This window comes from Pyrgilauda ruficollis, unplaced genomic scaffold (genome assembly GCF_017590135.1).
Source record: "Pyrgilauda ruficollis isolate IOZ18807 unplaced genomic scaffold, ASM1759013v1 scaffold108, whole genome shotgun sequence".
NCBI lineage: Eukaryota > Metazoa > Chordata > Aves > Passeriformes > Passeridae > Pyrgilauda > Pyrgilauda ruficollis.
Window position 1 is genome coordinate 1,742,990 of NW_024508988.1, and position 23,882 is coordinate 1,766,871.

At 39.5% G+C, this 23,882-nt stretch overlaps 1 protein-coding gene across 2 annotated transcripts in view; it reads right to left on the reverse strand.

Moving 5' to 3' along the window:
• OXCT1 (3-oxoacid CoA-transferase 1) overlaps positions 1 to 23,882 on the reverse strand; it is an 85,762-nt gene that overhangs the window by 44,856 nt on the left and 17,024 nt on the right. The window contains exons 5-7 of one of the 2 annotated variants that reach the window (XM_041472220.1): positions 19,299 to 19,448; positions 17,495 to 17,601; positions 8,993 to 9,053 (exon numbers count right to left, since the gene is read on the reverse strand). In XM_041472220.1, coding sequence (XP_041328154.1) covers positions 8,993 to 9,053; positions 17,495 to 17,601; positions 19,299 to 19,448 — 318 coding nt within the window. Of the gene's footprint in view, positions 1 to 8,992; positions 9,054 to 10,779; positions 10,841 to 17,494; positions 17,602 to 19,298; positions 19,449 to 23,882 lie in introns of both variants that reach the window. The other variant, XM_041472212.1, reaches the window with a different exon arrangement.

Sequence of the window (23,882 nt, forward strand, 5' to 3'; positions counted from 1 at the left end):
TACTAGAATAAAATTTAACATTTTTGCAAACAAAACATATGTTGCTTTAAATACATTATTGCTGTACTTTGTTACTTATTTTCAAATTGCTTTAGATTGACAGGCTTTGAACTTATTAAAAGGTAAAAATAAATAACTGACATTTTTATTAAAATTATTCACATTTTACCTGCAAAAATTGAACGCCCAAAAAATTCCAACCATAATTGCAACCAAAGATTTTATTTTCTTACTCACATCAGAGAAATAGCACATGAAAAGAGACTAGAAGAGCTCTCATATCCTACACATTCCAAGAAATGTAACTTAAAGGTCAGGAGATAAGCTTTACTTTCAAAAATGAACTCAGTGGAATTTAAATGCTGAACTGAGAAGTAGAAAAGTAAAATAAAAATTAAAAAATAAATCAGAGATTTAATTGCCCTATCCAAGAAGGTGAGTTTTGTACTTTAAAATCTATTTAACTGCAACTAAACCCTCCTCAGATACAAGAAATATCTCCAAGTAAGGATCTGACCAGAGAATGCTCAGCAGGAGATACATAGCAATGTAATACCAATGTAAAACAATGTATTAGCAGCTGATTTGCAGCTAATTATGTTGCTGGTTCTCTCTGGTAAGAAAAAGAAACCCTGCAGGTGTTTCAGTACAGGTAAAAAAACCGGTAACTTCATCAGAAAATGTCATGTTCTATGCATACAACTGCTAGTTCTCCTTATTTCAGATGTTCATTAGAGACAGCGATAATTTACAAAGAGCTCTGGAAACTACTTGACATGCTACTGCTTTGTTTCTCAACACGGAATTAGTGTGGTCCATACCTTCAGAATCATAGCAGATATCCCAACCTCCCAAAATATTCAAGATAAATAAACTCTGCACTTTTGAGGAAGAAGGTAGTCAGGGTACTTTTCAAGGAAAAGTTTGAAAGAAAGAAAACAATTTATGTGGCTTAGACACTTTCAACAGACCACAGAAATGTGGATATAAAGGGAATGCCAGTACCGAATTCTAAGAAGAATTAAAGTTTTCTTGCACTTAATCATTATCCTTCCTAAAAGGTGCATGGAAAAGAGAGCAATAGATACCTATGGAAATAAAAAAAACAAAACCCAAGAATAAAGTACTTTATAAAAGTACTATTATTTGAAGCTGGCAGAAACATTTAAATCCATCCTTCAAACTATAAAAATGGTACTTTTTGCTTATCATAGCCTTACAAGAAAATTCAAATTTCACTAGAAATGGTGGAAAATTGTCTCGAGCACAAGAGCTCCTTTATCCCATTGCCTACAGAGCCAATTGGCTACATACCTTCCCTATTCTGATTGGGATTATTTCACAGAATCATCTGTGACTGGGGAAGGGAAGAGACCCACAAGAATTTCATGGAATGAAACTCTTAAGTGAATGGCCCATATGAAGATCAAACCAACAACACTGCCTTTCTCCACTTCTTTCAGCAACAAGAAGAAAACTGATAAAATACATTTGACTTACTGCAAAGATTAACAAAAAGGAGGAGTGTGCTTGTTTCTCTGTGATAAAATCCAGAAGCACCTGTTCAAACATGAAGTTGCTTTAAGATTTGTTTAGTTACTGCTTTCTCCAGATGTATCAGAAGTTGCAAATTAAGGATCTTAGTTTATATTTGTGGGAATAAAAATGGGAGTGCATTTCTATACACCAGGCAGCCTGAGTGCAAGTTCTCTATAACAGCATTTAATAGTGTTTTGGGGAGGAAACTAAAAAAAAAAAAAGAGGAAGACTAGGAAACCGTTTGGGACACAGCAAACTACTCTGTTGTCCTTGTTCATTCTTTTTCTTTTCTTTGAATATTCACTTTTTTACTGAGTAATTCAATAGCATTTGCAGGGGAGGGATGCTGCAAGAGGTAAATGGATGCTGCTAACATGTGAGCTACTGATTCAATTACTCAAAAATTTTCACTCCAGCAATAGTTATGAGGCTGCAGCTTTTCAAATCTTGTATGTTGATCAGCTGAAAAGATACATTTGCTTCATGTCAGAATGCAACTTCTGGAAGATTTTCAGTTTGGATGTTAAATCTTTCTCATTCTATACCAGAAATCTTCATCAGAGATGTTAATAGCACAGAAAACAAATTAATGCTTTAAGACACCAGGATATATGCTTGTAAATTCCTTGAATCATGCCTAGAACTCTTCCATCGTTTCAGTCCTAAAATAATGCATGCTTTTAAATGCAATGACAGGTAAGTTATTGATTGATTTACACACCTTATACACAAAGCAGAGCTGAAAATTTAGAGTATTTTAAATTTAATTTTCAAATTCTCATTATAGAAGACATGAGTACTGTTATTGAAATATACTTCAAATGCACAATCTATGAGGTTTTCTACAAAGTGTTTTGAAAAACCCTCTAAATTTAGCTTTGGAAGCAAACAGAGGCTTTCCATCAGTTTCTCCAGCACACTTACTTCCTGGCAATCTGCAGTATCTACTGATCAACCACAAGCTTGCTTTTTCTTGTTCTTTTTGAATGTCATACTTGTTCTTAACATATGTGACAAGGATAAAAGGAATTTTTTTCATTGAACAATACATTCACATCTGCAATGAACTTATGAAGCTGAATGCTGAGAAAACTCATGATGTGCATTCAAGAAAGTATCATTTAGAAAGGCATAAAATATAAGAGACAGATAAAAGAAAAACAAATTCAAATCTTCCAGCAGTATATTATGAGTAGGTAAAACTACCTGAACAGCAGTCAGCAACAATTTGATCTGCTATGAATTTTAACTACTTAATATTCACTACTTGAGCAACGAAGTGCCAAATCTGAAGCCATTTAATTAGATGTTATATATAAAAGAAAAGCAATTGTAGGAAAAAAAAACCAAAAACCAGGAAATAAAAGAACAGTTAAAAAACCAACATAAAAGCCCATCCAAACAAAAAACATCAACAAACTCCACACTGCAAAATTAACTATCAAAGAAGTTTATTCCCCTGAAAATCACAGAATAGAACAGAGTCACAGAATAGAATATGCTGTGTTGGAAAGCACCCATTAGGATCATCAAGTCAAACTCCCAGCAGAGGATACCCCAATAATCACACCATGAATCAGAAGCATGTTAACTAAATGTGACAAGAACTACCATATGAACTCCCTTCTAGCCCAGTACTACTTCTATTCCAGCACTTTTCTAATCATTCTAAAAGGGTCTACACCACAGCTGTACAAATGCTTTGTTTTTCTATTCTGTTTTTAATAAGCACATGCACACACAGAAGCAAGGAACCAAATACAATGAAGAGAAATAGAGCTACAAAAGAGTATTCAAGTCTGGGGGTGGGATTCTTTGTGGGAAACTAAAATTGTTGTGGCAATGGTGTGTAAATGTTTCTAGGAGCTGCTTTTCCAAAACAATACTAGTAGTCCCTGAATTTCAACTCCAATCCTTCACTAATTTTCTCTTTAACTTTCTATGACTGGCATCATTATAGTCACCAAACTGGTTGTTAACATTGCTCAGTACTGTAGGAGAAAAGGCATCAAACTCTTCAGCCCTCATTGTAATCTGCACTGATAGTTTTAGTCCCTTTATTGAGTGGTGAAGTATTCTTGGTCTCCCAGTCAACTATGTATGTATTCTTAAAAAGATTTCTCACTACTTTCAAGTATTCTTTATTTTGTATTGGGCTGGATATTATTTCTTAGAAGCTTAAGCTTTTTGGTTTGCTTTGGCTTTGTAATGCTTAGCCTCAGACATCTAAGCTTGGATTTCACTTTCTATCATGTCTCTTTTCTGTGTTTGAGATTACAATGATTGTGATCAAGGCCAGACTCCTACTGCTCTTCCAATACACTTCCTCCACACTGGAAATTCTTATTCTCAAGCTCATTAACACAGTCTTTCCCTAGCTTCATTTCTTCTTTGCTATACCTCCCAGAAGGCTTCATCAATCCAAGTCTATGAAATCAGTCTTCCTAAGAGACATTCCTGATATTTTGCTATTTTCCTCTGGGAAAGGTTATTGTAATGCCTATACTTTATATTTGGGTTATCTAAATTTAGATCCACAAACATCCCTGACTCAGGATTTAGCCAAGGCCTAGGCATGTAAATACACTTATGCAGTCAAAAGCCCTGACTAACTACCTATATATTCAAGATACAAAGTTTTCTATATTTATTTTATATATACACACACACACACACTCATCTATACACACACACATATACATAATGTATTATAGGAGCATATTATGGCAACTAGAATTCTACTGCCACTTGTGCCAAAAGCAGCTGGTAATGTGGCAGGACTAAGAAGTTCAGCGTCCATCCTGTGACAAATTGGATTCTCAAGAAAAGCCTTTCTCCCACTGCAGATCCATGGGACACTCCCTTACAACTACTACCTAAGCACACAGAGACTCCTCATTGAGCAGTTAAATAATATCAACAAAAGCAACAGCAATACAAAAGCTCAGTGGCTACAGCATTTGAACAGAAGGACTTTAATTCTGTGTCTCTCATTCTGATCTGCGGTTTCACAGAAACACACACTATTCTAAAATCTGTGCCCGTCCCAAAGCCATCCTCTACCAGGATTCACTTTTGAGTTCCATGGCTGGAGTACCCAGGTAAAAAAAAGTTTCTATTAGATGGTTGTTTCACTTTAAAGTGGTAGTTACAGTATTTTTATAGTAAACTGTCACTGCGCAAAAATCTTGAAGAATTTCTCAGAACAGAGCTGTGCATGTGAGGAAAGTTTTGCCACTGTTAAAGCATTTGGAGGTATAGACATGCACACAAAAAAAGGTTCATTTCAAGTTTCCTCAATAAAACCAAATGCCATGATTTAGCACAGATAACAGGATACAAATAGCTTATTTCACTCTGATTCTGTCCCTTAGTGCCACGCAGTTCATTGTACCTGAGAAAATGGTGCTCACTGATGTGGCTGTGTTGTTACTAGGCAACCAGAGATAAAAATGCAGGGCTTAATGATTTTTATTTAATGCATTTTTATGAGAAAGTACACTCTCTTTTTTTCCCTCCCTTGATATCATTTGAGGTGTAAATGCTATTTACCCAAGGAGATATATTTAGCCATCTTCTGTGATCTGAACAAGAAAATTATTCAAACTGGATATTCAAACAGCCAGTCAATAAATATTTCTAAACATATTGACCATTACCACTACCAAACACTTTCACGGTGGCAGTGACTGAGATCTCAAACCACTTCACCAGGGAAAGTAGGTCTCACAGCAGAGAATAAAAAGAAAACAGATAAGAGCTCAGGGTCATTTGGAACAGTTACAGACATTTATGTACTCTTATGTGGCAGAAAGCAAGAGCCCAAGCCTATATTACCCTTTCCCATATTGTCATGACACCACATCTGGCAAGGTCACACCATGTTTTCTACTGTGGCTTTGGTTAGCCCCAATTCCCTGCAAAAAAGATATGTAATGACCAAAAGCCCCAGTGGGGCTCTGCGCAGAGGTGTCTCTACAGGGAGATGCACATGTTAAGAACCCCCCTGTTATCACAGCCCTTACCCCTTGGAGCCTAGGCACGCATCCAAGAGGCCTCCCTGCAACTCCATGCTGCCTCGCAGTTCATTTCCCATCGCAAAATTCAACAGCTCTCTTGAGGGTCCTGACAGCAGTGACACCTCCTCGATTCAGTTTCACCTTCATTCAACAGTGTTGGAAGTGTTACCACATCTCTAACACCACACAACCTCTCAAGTTTCTTCACATGCCATGCTCTTCCTTTCAGTCTTTACAAGGGCTGGTGGCTTGTACGTAGCTTCTGACTGTTGAGTTTCTTTTGTATTGGCCAATTTCTCAACTCTCCCATCTTTGCTACAGGAGCAGGAAAGTGTTTATAGCTCTGAAAAAACAACCTGAAAGCCTCAGGCTGAGTGTGTGCATGAGAGCTCAGGTTCAAACAAAACTAGAAGTCTAACTGCATGCTTAACTTCTGCAGGTTCTGCAAGCTGAAGTGAGAAGCAGGTGAACTCCCTGCATAATTTCACTTTTATATATAGATAAAGACAAAATAACTGATGCTACCAACATTATTTAGCATTTGTCTCTGCAAAGGTTAACTTCCAAATTACAGGAACCATGCAATTCAGTTGAAAATTGGTTTTGACCTTTAATAATGAGTCACCTTCAAATTAAAGTAGAAATTCCATTGGACTTGGCACAGTTAGATTTTTATAGACAGTTATCTGTTCCTCATCCTTATTGTCTTGATAGCAGGTTCTACTCCCTCTCACTTAGATAAACAAAAGAGATGCATGCAACAGTTCAAAAAATTTGTGCAGATCAGTAAACACTTGTTGCATTTAATTAGAAGCTTACAATCAGTGTATTTCTGATCCCAAAATGAGTACTGAATGGCTACTTCTGACCATTTCCCTATTCAAAATAAACAAGGCTGAAAGCATAATCTGGCACTTCAAAAATCAGTAATTCTTCACTGTGTGTCAAACATAACAGGTAACAGTCTGACTTCCTCCTTCTTCAGACACCTCTATGTGCAGCCAATCTTGCTTCTCACAATACTGGAGAATTTCTAAGCAAACAATAGATATGAGTCTGTGAGTTTGAGAAGTGTGGGGTTTTTATCTTTTATTTCTTTTTCTTTTCTCTTATCCTTCACATTGACAAAATTTGTCTGCCTCTGAATTGTTACAATTATTAAGTGTCTGTCTGTACTTCAGATAAGAGTGTGTAAAACACCACACAGACTAAAACTAGAGAACAACAGCATTAAGTAAAGAAAAAAAAAGTCCTTCACTGTGCGTGCACGTCAGATTTCACATCTCAGGTTAACTTAGCAGGACATGTTAACAAATGTCATTGATTTCTGGTTAACTTCCTGTTTTCAACAAGTTCACAGATACATTGAGATTGGATTTCCAGTAGTTTATATTTCATTAGTATCTTACTATGCCAAATGCCATTCCATATTTGTATCAATGATCAGAAACTAAAGTAAACCTCATCAAAATGGAAAACAATCCTGAAAACCCCAGTTAATCACTTTATCTTTGAAGACAAGCCTGACCTGTAGCTATTTTGATGAAAAGGAGCAGGGTTGGCTTCAAGTCTCTACTCCCAGAGACTAGAACTGTCTGCTCAAATTCAGTTAAGTGTTCAGTCAGTTACAGAAACAGAGCTGGGAAAAAGCACCAGAATTTGGAAATCCCTCTGACCAAGACAGTATCTGAATTACCACCCTACACAAACCTTTTTCTTCTCCCTGTAAATGGGTTTGAGAATTTCAATCTTCAGCCTTGAACAACAATAACTAAGGAGTCAGACAAAACTCAAATTTTTTAGTTGCTTCAGTTCACTACTGATGAGCTAAGGCAGCTTATACTGCTCAGTACTGGGGATGTACTAGACACCATATAGAGACATTTCCCTCTGATTCCCTGGGTTTTAACTCTCACACCCAAACACAGCATTCTGAATTCCACTTTGAAAGAATGACATTTAGAAGTTAAGTCAAGGATGGTTCAAAATATTTGTCCTAAATCTGTGGTTTTGCATCTTCATCTGTCCAACCTTCAATTTGTCCATAAAAAACAGAATTGCAAAGTAATATTAATAATGCATCTTGCAAAAAGATTGACGGTTTTTTTAATGGCATTGAAAATGCAATAAGACTCAGAGTGGACACAGTTCACAGCAGATCTACTAACAACTGATAAATGGAATTACAGCAAGAGCGATGTCACATCAGCTGCTCACTGACAAGAAAATTCTACCCTATCATACGTGGATAGAAAAGCAGAAAGAGAAAATGAGATGGAATGTAGGTGGAAGGCTTTGATCTACTTAAATTCTTTAAATGCCAGACTGAACAAGGTATAAAGGACAAGTGTCTAGAAGAAAAGATTCTTTATTTAATTTTTAGATAGAAAAATACTTGAAACCTTTCTTAAAAACAAAACATGAGAATGTTTTGCTGTATTGTCACTGTAAGTCATGTGGCAAATATCATGGTCTTTTTTGTGATAGTTCTGTAAGGCACAAAGAAATAACTGAAGTTCCCAAATGTATTATCCAGAGATGCTTATGTAACAAATATACTTTCCAAATAACATCTTACAAACAAACAAACAAAAATCCAAGCCAACCCTCCAACAAAACAAACAAGAAACCCTGAAGAAATAAAAGCCTCTTCTATATACCATTTACTAGAAATAGCCCAGAAGAGTTTGTCTTGATCTTACTGCCAAACTGTATTTAGCTCTTATTAGACATATAAAAAAACTTAACAGAGAGTGAAGAAAAATCTAAGAAAGCAGTCTATCTTTTACATATTGCTATGCTTTAGCAACTCTCTAGGCACCAATATTTTTCCAGAGTAGGCTGCTTCATGTTTTTAAATATTATCATTTCAGACAAAGAAAAAGGGCAAAAAGATTGGAAGAAACTTCTAGATCAGCTAGTCCATCCTCGTTCTCAAGACACAGCAAATGTCTGTATCTAATTGTGGACTGATATTTATGTAATTTATTGAAGTTTAGAGACCACAACTGTGATAGCTCTGTGGTTTGCCTAATTCATGTTGTTATGTACTTGATTTTCTTTTCAAGAAGTTTTGCATAAGTCTTATGTGAATCTTCTCAAACACAGCCTAAGCCTACTCTTTTCTTCTTTCATCCATGTATTTCTTTATTTGACAAATTTGAAGGCTCTTGCTTTGTTCCCCTTTCAAAGGCTGATCACAGTGAGCACAAAGTCCTGATCAGCATCAGATGTACAGCAACAAAGGAGTTACTCACCAAAGCAGAGCATAGCGTCAGGAGAAGGCAATCCAAGGAGAGAGGTTAGACCACTGATGCTGATTTGAAATCCTGCAATGATCTGAAATCCTCCCAGCCTTTCTCCAGACTACCACATAAGATAAAGGCATATGTTGACTATAACAGTACAGGGATTACTACATTTCAATTTCCTACCTCTACTACAGTTGTTTTTGCAGCTTTGCACATAGGTTGGTTGAAGTTTCTTGCAGTTTTCCTGAAAAAAAAAGAAAATTAATAAATATTAAAGACCATAAGAGTACAATGAAATACTTTTCAGAGATAAGTTACTAGAGGAATGTCTGTGTTTTAAGCATCACAAAGCTTTTTGCCAAATAGCTGAAGAACTAATAAAAAAAACCTATAAGGGAGAAAAAAGTATTATGGTATTGTGTAAGATGCATCTGAAATGAAATCATATTTTGCTACATTAGAAAGTATTTATTACAGCTCTTTTGACTTTAGATCAGCATACTGTTTAATTGAAATTGGGTATATTACTGATATCTTTATTCATTGGATCGAAAAGCAGCAGCAAGCTGGACTGTGTACAATGCCATTATTTTACTGCACAAAGAATGAAATTAATCTCCACAGGGGACCGGCACCAGGCCTAACAATCTCTCAAGTATGTTTTCCTAACTCAGACTAGGACTTGGAATAGCACTTTACACAGTAGTAAATGTAATTCACTTATCTTAATTAAAAAGAAAAAAAAAAACACAAAAAAAAAAAAAACCAAAAAAAAAGAAAAACAATCCAAAACACAACAAACCAAACCCAAAAAAACCCCAAAAAAGCCTGGCAGAGCCCAGAGCAGCCTCAGTATCCGCAGAGCCCGGCTGCAAGGAGAAAAAGCAGAAAGCGCCCGTCAGCTGAAGGCTCCTGTCCCCTTGTCCCAGCCGCCCGCGGTGCCCAGGCCGTGCTGGCCGTGCTCAGAGCGGTGCCCAGAGCTGCCCATCATTGCTGCCTTTGGCAGCAGAGCAGGAGGGCAGGACATGTGCCCAGCCTGCAGCCAGCCATGGCACATCCACCTGCTCAGCAGCTGCCCAGAGCAGGATGCTCCTCTGCTCGCTGCCATCCCCCAAAAGCTCTGATCCCACCATGCCAAGCAGACGGGGACCCACCTCACCCAAACGATGTCCTCAGCCTGCTCCAGGGGCACGGCCCATCCACGCCGCAGCTGGTCCCAAGCACTTCCCGATCCAGACTGGACCCCACCTAGAACGCTTCGTCTAGAAAAACAAACAAAAAATTATTGAAAATAGATTAGAGACAAAAATGGGAAACAAGAAAAAAGGTAAAAAATCTTATGCAACTCTCTAGGCACCAATATTTTTCCAGAGTAGGCTGCTTCATGTTTTTAAATATTATCATTTCAGACAAAGAAAAAGGGCAAAAAGATTGGAAGAAACTTCTAGATCAGCTAGTCCATCCTCGTTCTCAAGACACAGCAAATGTCTGTATCTAATTGTGGACTGATATTTATGTAATTTATTGAAGTTTAGAGACCACAACTGTGATAGCTCTGTGGTTTGCCTAATTCATGTTGTTATGTACTTGATTTTCTTTTCAAGAAGTTTTGCATAAGTCTTATGTGAATCTTCTCAAACACAGCCTAAGCCTACTCTTTTCTTCTTTCATCCATGTATTTCTTTATTTGACAAATTTGAAGGCTCTTGCTTTGTTCCCCTTTCAAAGGCTGATCACAGTGAGCACAAAGTCCTGATCAGCATCAGATGTACAGCAACAAAGGAGTTACTCACCAAAGCAGAGCATAGCGTCAGGAGAAGGCAATCCAAGGAGAGAGGTTAGACCACTGATGCTGATTTGAAATCCTGCAATGATCTGAAATCCTCCCAGCCTTTCTCCAGACTACCACATAAGATAAAGGCATATGTTGACTATAACAGTACAGGGATTACTACATTTCAATTTCCTACCTCTACTACAGTTGTTTTTGCAGCTTTGCACATAGGTTGGTTGAAGTTTCTTGCAGTTTTCCTGAAAAAAAAAGAAAATTAATAAATATTAAAGACCATAAGAGTACAATGAAATACTTTTCAGAGATAAGTTACTAGAGGAATGTCTGTGTTTTAAGCATCACAAAGCTTTTTGCCAAATAGCTGAAGAACTAATAAAAAAAACCTATAAGGGAGAAAAAAGTATTATGGTATTGTGTAAGATGCATCTGAAATGAAATCATATTTTGCTACATTAGAAAGTATTTATTACAGCTCTTTTGACTTTAGATCAGCATACTGTTTAATTGAAATTGGGTATATTACTGATATCTTTATTCATTGGATCGAAAAGCAGCAGCAAGCTGGACTGTGTACAATGCCATTATTTTACTGCACAAAGAATGAAATTAATCTCCACAGGGGACCGGCACCAGGCCTAACAATCTCTCAAGTATGTTTTCCTAACTCAGACTAGGACTTGGAATAGCACTTTACACAGTAGTAAATGTAATTCACTTATCTTAATTAAAAAGAAAAAAAAAAACACAAAAAAAAAAAAAACAAAACAAAAAAAAAAAAAAAAAAAAAAAAAAAAAAAAAAAACAATCTTTGGGGGAAAAAAAGTATAAAAACCCCAAAAAACAACCAGAAACAAACAAACAAAAAAAAACCACCAAAAACAAACAAACCCCCCCCCCCAAAAAAAAAAAAAAACACCAAAAAACCCATTAAGATAAAAAACCCCAAACCTGTGTCAGTTTTGGCATCCACTGTAAGACTCTGGCATTCACCCCAAGTATACCCACAAACCTTTTCCATACCAAGGAAAAAGAACCTCTAAAGAGTAAAAGCAACACTTAACATGTATACTTGTGTTGGCAACTACACCAACATCCTAGGAGCACAGGGGAAACAAGTGACCTATGTCAGTCACTCCCTATGTTTGTCAGAAACCAAACAAAGCTGCTCAGCACATTTAATAATTAAGAAATACTCTGAAGGTTTTAGTGGTGTTCCATTGCTAGCTTCTTGGCATTTTTCTCTGTTAAAAAGCAGAACTGCTGAAAATTTTTCATCAAAATCCACGAAACCAGGTTTCAAAACAAGACAAAACCTCCTTTCCCACATCGTTTTTCCACAGAAGCATTTTTTTTTTCTCCCCCCGGCCATCCTTATTTCACAGACTCACGGAATCATTTAAGCTGGGAAAAAGCCCTGACGACGAAGGAGCCCAGCCTGCAAGGCGCTGTCCCTGCCGGCGCCGCAGCCGCGGCGGGCTCGGGCCGCTGCTGCCACCGCGCGGCTCCGGGGCAGCGCCGAGGGACGGCCCGGCACACACAGGCTCCCGGGGCACGCACCGACACAACCGAAGCTGTACCAGAGACACCTGTCTTGGGGAAACCCCGTTTTATTGGCAGTATATAGCGGCTGTGAAGCCTCTTACAAAAGGTCAACCCTGTCCTGGGGGGCATCGCCAGCCGGGCAAAGGAGGGGAGGGAGGGGATTGTCCCGCTCTGCTCTGCTCTGCACTGCTCTGCACTGGGGCGGCCTCAGCCCGAGTGCTGGGGGCACTTTTGGGTGCCACAACATAAAAAAGATACTAAACTATTAGAGATTGTCCAAAGGAGGGTCATAAGGATGATGAAGGGCCTTAAAAGGAAGCCAAATCAGGAGTGGCTGAGGTCACTTGGTCTGTTCAGCCTGGGGGAGACCGGGGGGACACCTCACTGCAGCTACATCTTCCTTCTGAGGGGAAGAGGAGGGGCAGGCACTGATCTCTGCTCTGTGGTGACCAGCGACAGGACCCGAGGGAAAGGCCTGAAGCTGAGTCAGGGAAGGTTTAAGTTGGACATCTGAGAAAAGCTTTTCACTCAGAGACTGATAGGGCAGTGGAACAGGCTCCCCAGGGCAGTGGTGACAGCACCAGCCTGAAGAACACCAATTCAAGAACTGTTTGGACAATGTTCTCAGGCACAGGGTGTGACTCCTGGGGATAGTGCTGTGCACGGCCAGGGGTTGGACTTTGATGATCTTTGTGGGTCCCTTCAACGCAATATATTCTATGGTTCTATGAATATCTTCTGCCCATGGGTCTTTTTGGTGGCTATACAGACTCAAAAGAAGGATATAACAATAAGAAGCAGAAGAAAAAAAACCCACAGTTTGAGTTTACACTTTCCTCTGAGAGGCGAAAATACTAGTTAGTAGTGATTCAGGGAAAACTCCCCTAAACTAGGCAGAGTAGCAAATGAGAAGAAATATAGAGATATAAAACCTGAATTAAAATAGCTGAGAAATGGATACTGATGGGGGAAAGGAAGATGACAAAACTAACAATTCAATATTTCATCCCATGTAACTACTTTTCTGAGCCAAAGACTTTCTCAAGATAGTAGTGGCTACTCTGCCAGTAAAATAAACTGACATAAAATTATTTTTTACATAGGGAAAAAACTACAAGAAAACACTCCAATGTTAATTTGACATTAAAAAGAGCTAATGGTCTCTAATCTGATGTAATTTATAAAAGCTTCTGCTATTTAAACTGTTCTTGAGTTAGTAAAGTTGTTTCAGAAGCAGCAGTCTTTTACAGGATCAAAGGCTTTATTTCTAAAGAACACACTCTCCAGAAGTTTTATGGGATCAAAGGCCTTATTTCTAAAGAGCACATCATCCAGATGAAAAAAAAAAGCAGAAGCACTACACTTATTTTCCAACACAGAATAATGTTAAGGAGTTAGCAGCAGGAAATTCAAAAACTAGGTGGACAAAGTTGCCTTTTTATTTAAAAAAAAAAATTCTGGATATCTAGATTCAGCAATGTCTACAAAGTTCCATTGTTCCACTGGATTTCTAAGCTGACCCAAAGGCATGACATCTTTTCTCCCAGAGGCAAAAGATAGCAAACCAGACTAAACCAACAAACTACATCTACTACATATCTAGTGATGTGAAGATGCAGAGACACCTCAGGTATGAGCTGAATTTATGTACTTCACTTGAAGCATGAAGAGATGACCTGACGTGACTCTCACAGAAGAGGCTCTGACTCAGGTTATCCCTTCAACATTTCTGCTTCTTTGTCAATTGTCTATTTTCATCACCAACAAGCCATGTATTTGCTTGTAAAATCGAGGTACATTGGTCTACAACAACTAGCAGAATGGGGCCAGGTGAAAAGGGAAGGGCACTAAAGGAAGCAGACAAATCACTCTCCATGATATTTGAAAAGTCATGGCAGTCAGGTGAAGTACCAGGTGACTGGAAAGAGGGAAAGATGGTCGCCATCTTTAAAAATTATATAAAGGAGGACCCCAGGAACTACTGACTTGTCGGCCTCACCTCTGTGCCTGGGAAGATCATGGTGCATACTCCTAGAAGCTGTGCTAAGTCACAGGGAGGTGATTCAGGACAGCCAGCAAAACTTCACATCTGTTAGGCAAGTCCTGCCTAACCAATATAGTGGTCTTCTATGATGGAGTGACTACATCAGTGGATGGGAAATGGCTATAGATGTAATTTATCTGCACTTCTGTAAAACCTTTGACATGGCTTTACAGCCCAACAACATTGTCTCTGACTTGGAGAGAGATTATTTAAATTGCATAGACTGTAGAGAAGGAATTGGTTCAATAGTCTCGTCCAGAGGTTAATGATCAATGGCTCAGAGACCCAGTGGACATCAGTGACAAGTGGTGTCCCTCAGGGGTCTGTACAGTGTTATTTGATATCTTCAATAATGACACAGACAAAGGAATGGAGTACACCCTCAGCAAATTAGCAGATGGCACCAAGCTGAGTGGTGCTGTTGACACACCTGAAGGATGAGATACCATCCAGAGGGACCTGGACAAGCTCAAGAAGTGGCCCCTGGGAATCTGATGAGGTTTAATAAGGCCAAGTGCTGGTGCTGCACCAGGATAGGAACAACCCCTGGTACCAGCCCAGGCTGGGCATGAACAGCCCCAGAGCAGCCCTGCCCAGGAGGGCTTGGGGGTGCTGTGGGTGAGAGCTGCACATGCCCCGGCCATGGCACTGCCAGCCCAGAGAGCCAAACGTGTCCTGGGCTGCATCCAGAGCCCCGTGGGCAGCAGGGCAGGGAGGGGATACTGCCCCTCTGCTCTGCTCTGCTGAGACCCACCTGGAGCACTGCATCCAGAGCTGGGCTCCCAGCACAGGAGGGACAGGGACCTGCTGGAGCCTGTCCAAAGGCCACCAAGATGATCAGAGATCTCCTACAAGGAAAGGCTGAGAGAATTTGAATTGTTAAGCATGGAAAAGAGAAGGCTTCAGGGTGACCAAATTACAGCCTTCCAGTACCTGAAGGGAGTATTCAACATAGATGGACTTTTCACAAGGGCACGTAGTAACAAAACAAGGGAGAATGGCTTCAAGTTGAAAGAGGGGAGGTTTAGATTTGATTTTAGGGAGAAATTCTTTACTAAGGGTGGTGAGGAACTAAAACAGGTTGCCCAGAGAAGCTGTGGATGCCCCATCCCCAGAAGTGTTCAAGGCCAGGCTGGATGGACCTCTAAGCAACCCAACTCAGTGAAGGGTCTGCCTGCCCACAGATGGCGGCTGAAACTGATGATATTTAAGGTCCCTTCCAAACGAGGCCATTCTGAGATTCTCTGACTATCCACAGAAGCAGTGGCACTCCCTGATGTTGTCCCTAAGGAGCAAAGCCCCAAGGGAGGTTAAGACCTTTGTTAGACAAAAGCTAACCACTGCTAAGTGGTGCAGAATAGTCCACTCATCATGACAATGCCTGAAATGAAAGCCACCACAACACGCTATATGGAATGAAAGATCTAGGACTCATGAAGTAGAACTTAAAAAAAAAAAAAAAAACCAACATTTTAAAAGCAGCTTTCTAAAGAAGTTGGTGCCTTTCTGAATTCCAAGAAAACAGTATAGCTTGATGTATGAGAATAGGAAAAAAATTAATGCCAGCCTCTGGTCCAAGTAAGTGTACCTAAAGTACACTTACACTTACATCCTCTAAATTTATAAAAGCTCTTAGCTTGAGGGTGATTAACAGTTTGGCAGACATACCATTACTACTGGCTTCACACAGTCACAGCAAACACACCATGAATAGTACCACACTGCTGAGAAAGTTGTAGCAGATGGCAAGTTATAAGATGACCCTATGTTTCTGTGTTATCAGATAATCATGTCTCATCCAGAAACAGAATAGGTCACTGTTTATCATAAGCACATTCCTTTGAGTTAGCAATATTCTATATGGAATAGGGCACCAGATGATTATTAGTTTCCATCTTCGATTTGTTACAGTTGAAGGGAGGAGTCAAGATTTTTAGGTCTTCACTCCAGATGGAAGTAGTGTCTGTTATCAGCTGTACGGTGTGAACGTGGGAGACATAATGAGGACTTCTGAAAGGAACAGGAAAAAGGAAAGCCATAGAGAACAACAGGACATAAAGGAAGAGGGTAAAAGGAGCACAACCAGTCTTTCCATGGAGAATGAAAGAACTTTTGAGAGGTATCTACTATGCATCAGTAGAAAGATACAGGATAAAAGCACAGAGAGTAATGGCTCAGGATCAAAGACAAGGCCAAGGAGGAAGAGTGTTTCCTCATTCAGTGTACCAGAGCCTAAGGAGAGCAGTTTAGCAGCCATCAAATTCATCTGCACACATACAAGAAAGTTCAGCTTTTAATCAGAAACCATATTGTCTTGCCAGTGAGCAAGTCAGAATGTCAAGAGTTGGGCAATTATAAAAAACTAATAAAAACTAATTTATAAATTTTCAAGTATTTTAACTTAGCATTAATTATGTGGATATATAAATTAATTAATTTTCAAGTATTTTAATTTACTATTAATTATGTGGATATAAAAAATATATATACACACATATATACACATAAAGAAAAGAGTTACTTTATGAGTGTTGTTTTATACACATATTTTTCAGTTGCTTTTCCAACTCCTTGTTTGTTCTATACAAAGACAGACTCTCAATCAGCATGTGCTTATAATAAACTGCACATAATAACTACAACACTCACCTTTTCATCTGATAGCCATAAGACAAACAAATAAAAACCAGGCATTAAACATAAGCAAACCTCTCTCCTGCTTCAGTTCAGGACAAACCAGAACACAAACAGAGCAACTCATATAAAAGATTTTCTCAGTAATACTACATCAAACTTTTCATTGCAAAGATGTTTAAATTCATATGATGCCTTTCCCTACACCACTGAGATGAAAAAAACTTTAAACACAGTTTTCTTTAGAGAGAATCAATTTCCCCATCACTGACTGGCCAGAAGATGGACTCAGTTCTGTTGTGCATGAGCCTGTACTTCTTGGGTTGGCCTTTAATTGCTCAAGAAAAAGGACCCAAACTAACATGAATATTGAAAGAAAGAGAATGTCACTACGTTTCTCAACAGTCATCATAATGACTTCGGTCTGCTGTCTCTCATTTTTAACTATAAATGCTTTACTTCATAGCTATGTTTGAATTCTCAAAAGTCATTAGAAAAAGCAATTATATTTTGGTGTTTTACAGCAGCGTAATTTGACAGTAGGGAAAGGCAATATGAGAGAAAGTGAAATCAGTAAAACATTATTTTGCCGTAACACAGGAGACAGGATTCTCCTTCCCATTCATTACCTAAACTGTAAAATAAGTTTTTCCCACCAGTAAACAAGTCATACCTGAAAATTATGTTTCCTGCACGATCAGCCTTCCATGCCTTCACAAGAGCAAAATCTCCTGTAATAGATTTCTCTAGAATAAAGTGACGACCATCAAACTCCCTCACCTACAGAGAAAAGTCCAAAATTAAGATGTAGGTTTCTTCCAACAGATATCACAAGTAATACTTATTTTAGGGGTTAATTTTGCAGACTATTATATTTCAACTTCTTTTTGACTCTCTAAAGTTTTTACTGAAAAGCTATATGATAACTGAGAGGCATGGAAACCCCAGTTTTATCATAGGCTCTAAATCCCAGTTTCATCGTAGTGTCTCTAGTGAAACATCATGAGACTCCATATTCCTCCTGCTCCATCTACTGGAATTAGACATGCTTTGTCCTGCACATCTACCAGCTAACCAAAAACTGAAGTGCTAAAGCAGAATTACTGAAAAAGGTCATAAGCACTATCCACCAGCAAATCCAAAATTAAGTCAATTCAAGATAAACTACTCAAATCATCTAACAGGCTGAGTTTCTTTTGGTTTTCCCTGCATTTATGATCAATATTTGGAGTGAATGATACTATGCCTGAAGCCAAAATATGAAAGAGGGACAGAGCTAGTCTTTCAATCCTATATAGAGAGATGAAGGACCACCTCTCTTAACAATGTGGAAGGTAAGAGTATACACAAATATTACTTGAGAGCTTTTTAAAATTCCTGAAATGGGAAGTATGAGAAAAGTGTATCAGATATCAGTTTGCCAATACCATAAAAGGAGATCTGAGCCTTTATAAAATACTTCTGTGCAAAATGGATGTGGAGAATGAAATCAACAAATCATGCTAGTCATGATATTAGTACCCCATCGTTATTAGACTGAGGAGAGTAAGGGAGATTTTCCTACAAATGTCAAAAGAAAAACAAATGAAGAAAAATGTTATTAAAATTATAAGGTATTTATTGAAAAAAAAACATTCCTCCAAATGGTAAAACATCATAATGACGTATACAGTAAAAAAATTAAGAGAATATAAAAGATTAGGACAATGTATAGATACTGCAAATAGTCATGTATAAAATACATGAAAACCACGGGTTAGGGTGGAATTACCTTTACCCCAGAAATGCTCTTGAGGTGAAATTTAATGTTGTATGCAGCCTAATTGGAACACACAATACTAGCCCCACCCAATTCTTTAGGAAAATTTATGGCACTGAGACATCTCTTCCCTTCTCCAAATTCTACATGCAACTTCAAAATTAAACCCTTGTTTCTGCCTTGAAAGCCACAGTCTTTTTATTTCTTTGCAGTTTTAAAAACTGCGACTAAATTGCATTTCAAATGTTGGGAAATGCATTTCCTAAAATTTGTGTCAACTGAGCTCCTCCCAGTTTAACATGAGAATGCCCCATTTCTTCTAAGGCTGAAGCTCCATGTGCAGCTGCAGGGCTACTTACTGCACAGTGCTGTATTTAAGGAGCACCTGCCCCACTAACAGGTTTTAGTTTGAATTTAATTTGAATACACAGTGAACCTGGTCAGAGAACAGTCAAGTGAAGAGTAACTCACAAGGCAGGCTTTCACTTGGACCAGGTCTTGATGCTAAATCACTCTATAACTGTAAAAACTTCACATCACAGAGGACAGCAGTAAGCAATGAAAGCAAAGCTAATGTGTCTGGTACCACATATATCCAGTTAAATGAATAGAGTAAAGCTAAATTTAACTCCTTCTTATACACCTGTTTATCTTGTAAATATGTTAGAAATTAATTTTTCAATGCTGAAGGCTTCCTAATGGCAATCAGACCTCTTACCTCTCTTGGCTGGCTGGCAATGGCAATGGTGCCATCTGTGTTGTACTTGATGGGTGCACCCCCTTCCTGCACCAGTGTCCCATAGCCAGTACTGGTGTAAAATGCTGGGATTCCTGCTCCTCCTGCTCTAATACGTTCAGCAAGTGTACCCTATGGGAAAACACATTTAAGAAATCTTCACTTGGGATGAAGATCAAACTCTGATGAATGGCTTGCATTAACTTTATTTTATATGTGGTTCATTCTTTTTGCACACAGTAGACAGGTATAATCATCTATTTCTTCCTCACATTTTATCTTTCCCATGTGGGACTAGTACTGGATATGGAAAGAAATGCTTGACACACAGTCATGAACTGCTCAAGATGACACTGTCATACAACAACCTTCCAAATGCCAGGGCCCAGCACTTGGCTATGTTTCCTCTCCTTCAGTTTGTTTCCTGACCAATTATTCTTGAGAATAGTACAGAGTTCTTTTTCTCTTCTCCACCTGGCTACATATCCTAGAAGGTTTTTCTTCTCTAATAGATGCACATTCTTCAACATTCTAAGAAAAACATCAGAACCCACTCCTAGTCAAAACAGCCAAGCATGGCAGACTGAGAAAGAAAGAGGGAGTCCAGTAATTTGGGTTGCCCATGCCAAGAATACCAAAAAGCTAACAGAGCAGTTTTTATACTCTCTTTGGCCTTTCTGTCTGCACTCTTCTCTGTGTCCAGCTATAGTACAGGATACTAACAGCAAAAATTCCTCATTTGCCTTAATTATGCACTTATGGCCAAAGATGTGTGTTTGTTTTTCATAAGCGTCATTTCCCAGATTTTTTTTATATTCTCCTGGATTCAAAGCAAGACAAAAACATCATGGTCAATTACCCAGTTTAACAGCCTCTACAACATAGATTTTGTTTTCCCCAGTTATCCTGCAAGAAGCACAATGGCCTCTGGTTGGTTTTCAAAATGGTGGAGTGATATATACTATAAAATAATTCATCCTAAATGAAATAAAATAAAAACCCCACAGCATTCCATGTATAGAGAATTCAAATAGGAAGGCAGCTGTCCCCAGAAATGTATATTCCAGGGGATTGCTCTCATCTGACAGGAGGCATTTTGAGAAGCATCACCAGCAACCACAAACTAAGTGATAGAAATTCAAATACCAGGAAGACAATACCTCCAGAGATGTATATTCCAATGTATATTCCAAGGGATTTTTCATCTGACCAGACTCCAGCAGGAGGCATATTGATAAGCATCATCAGAAGTTTTTCCCAGAAAGTTTTTTTCTGACAGGATTCCAGCAATTATCCACCAGTTCCGGAAAACTCAATGATATGCTAAAGAAGAACCCCTTCCAGGGTACGGAAAAACTGTATAAAAGGGACTCTCTGAGAATTACTCTTTGGAGACCCATGGGGACTTTGTACAAAAAGACCAAATCCTACAAAACCCTGATTCTGATTGCCCGGCTCAGAGTCAGTTTTAGCTTGTGGCTTATTCCAAATTTATACTTTGATAATTTAATAAATTTCTTTAATCATTTAATTGGAGTATTCATTTATAACAGTGGCAAGAGGCAGATGCAAACCATGCAATGATACAGAGTCCTGTGTTCTAAGAAGCCTTATAATTTCAAGATCTCACCGTGATGTTTTCCTTACTGTTCAACAATGATACAAGTCTCCCATTTTGCCTAAGGTTATACCACACTATTTTAGGAAAGACTATTTTTCTTGACACAAATATTTCAAATTCCCACATCTCCTAGCAGACAATTAATTCACCTTACTGATTCCCTTATATACTGTAGACCCATTATTTCCATGCTGGATTTACATAACTTATCTGTATGGGCCAACTACATGTCTAAGGAGTTCATGGTCCCCTAGGTGAAAGTACTGAACATTAAATAGGAAGGAAAAAAATGCATTGTGAGATTTGTGACATTTGAAAGATCAGACATGACAAGTGTCTGGCTATTTTCAGGTCTGCTGACTGGCTATAAAAGAAACTTTTCTACTCATGTCTGTAATTCTAAGAAGCATTCTCTCACAGCATCCTCATAGGCAAGCTTAGGAAGAGTAGACTGGATGAGAGGGCAGTGAGATCAATTGAGAGCTGGCTGAGTGGCAGTCCCAGGGCATTACAATCAGTGGCACAGGATCTAGTTGGAGGCCTGTCACTAGTGGTGCCCCCAGGAGCTGATACAGGGCCCAGTATTGTTTAACTTTTCATCAAAGGCTTGGAGGAAGGGCAGATGCCTCCTCAGTATGTTCCCTGAAGACACAAAGCTGGGAGGGGTGGCTGAAACCCCAGAGAGCTCTGCAGCCCTTCAGAGGGACCTTGGCAGGCTGGAGAGATGGGCAGAGAAAAACAATCTGAAATTCAGCACAGGAAAACCCAGGGTCCTGCACCTGAGAAGGAATGATCCCATGCACCTGTACAGGCCAGGGGTGGAAAAGGAGCTGGGGGTCCTGGTGTCCATGAGCCAGCAGTGTGTCCTTGGGGCCAAGGCCAGTGGTGTCCTGGGGTGCATCAGGAAAAGCATCTTCAACAGGAGATGGGAGCTTCCTCGTGGGAGCTGACTCTGCCCCTCTACAGAGCCATGATGAGGCCATGTCTGGACTTCTGTGTCCAGTTCTGGGCTCCTCAGGACAAGAGAGAAATGGAACTCCTGGAGATGGTCCTGAAGTGAAGGGTAACAAAGATGCTTAAGGGAATGGAGCATCTCTCTTAAGAAGAAAGGTTGAGGGAGCTGGGCATGTTCAGCCTCAAGCAGAGGCGACTGAAAAGGGATCTTATCAATGCCTGTAAGTATCTGAAGAAGGGGTGCCAAGAGGAGGGATCAGGCGTCCTGAGCAACAGGACAAGAGACAAGGGGCAGAAAGTGATGCACGGGAACTTCCACCTGAATATGAGGAAGAAATTCTTTACTGTGACATTGACCACACACTGGAACAGGCTGCCCAGAGAGGTCATGTAGCCTTCTTCACTGGAGATATTCAAGCACCATCTGAACACAATCTTGTGCCATGTGCTCTGAGACGACCCTGCTTGAGCAAAGAGGTTGGACCAGATGACCCACTGTGGGTCCTTCCAACCTGACCCATTGTGTGATTCACGAGAGAGGGAGCTCAAGACACCAATCTTAATGAAAACTTAACACAATTGTTTTTCTCAGACATTTATATAAATAGATGTTTAAAGCCCAAATTTTATCTGTCACCTCTGAAAATGCCACACACTAACATGCTGTAGTCTTTGAAGTTAGAACACCAACTTCACAGAAGCTGATCTCAATACAACATAACTGATATCAATGATTTTAGGATCTCATTGCTTTCATGCTATTTGAATAGCTAGGCAGTGCTAAAATAATTAAAAATACATGCTCAAAAGTAGTTTTGAATTTGCTTGTAACAGTATGCACAGATTAATTTCATTAAGAGTTAATGAACAAGGCAAAAAGGGTTTTAGCTCTCAATGAACAAAATCTCCGAATTTGATTCCTGCCCACTAGATGGCAGGCATTGCACATGTGACATCCCCAAAACATGCCACCAAGATGGGAACAGAGCAGCTCCTTGACTTCCTTGCCTTTATATGGGGCCACAGTTCTGTGCATACTTTATGCCTTTTTCTACCATCTCCATACATGTGTGTATATATTTATATCTTTTTTTTAAACTTCAGATGAATATAATCTGTTATTAATTCATTCATTCAATTAAAGGAATTCACACAAATAACACAGTCAGTTCTTAACAGATGCATGACCATAAGATGGTGTATTGGCTTTGCACGGTTTTGGTACCTAGAAGGGTGGTTTCTGTGAGAGTATGCCAGAAGCTTCCCCCAGTGCCCACAGAACCAGTGCCAGCTGGTTCCAAGACTAAGCCCATCAGCAACAGTGGTAGTGCCTCTGGGACAGCACATTGAAAAAGGAGAACCTCTTGCACAGATGTAAGTGCATCCAGAGCGGAGTGGAGTGAGAATATGTGAGAGGAACAGCTCTGGTGTTCCTCTAGCATCAAGGTGAGTGAAGGAAGAGGGTCAGGAGCTGCTCCAGGTGCCAGAGCAGAGAATCCCCTGCAGCCCATGGCAAGACCACAGTGAGGCAGCTGTCCCCATGCAGCCCATGGTGAGCCACATGGGAGCACAAATCCACCTGCAGCCCCTGGAGGATCCCACACCCAAGTAGGTAAATGCCTGAAAGAAGGCTGTGACCCCATGGGAAGCCCATGCTGGAGCAGGCTCCTGGCAGGACTTGTGACTCCACAGGGAATCCACGTTGGAGCAGGAAGAAGGTAGGGTTGGAGTAAAGTGTGTGTAGAGGAAGGGAGTGTTAAGATTTTGTTTTACTTCTCTTAGCCCACTTTGATTGATATAAACTAAATTAAGTTCCCCAAGGTGAGTCTGTGCTGCCCAAGATCATAACTGGTGAGTGATCTCTCTCTTTACTTATCTCAACCCATGAGTCTTTTGTTATATTTTCTCTTCCCTGTCCTTCTGAGGGGAATTGAGAGTGAGGCTTTGATGAGCACCTGGAATCCAGTCAGGGTCAGCCCACCACAGATGGC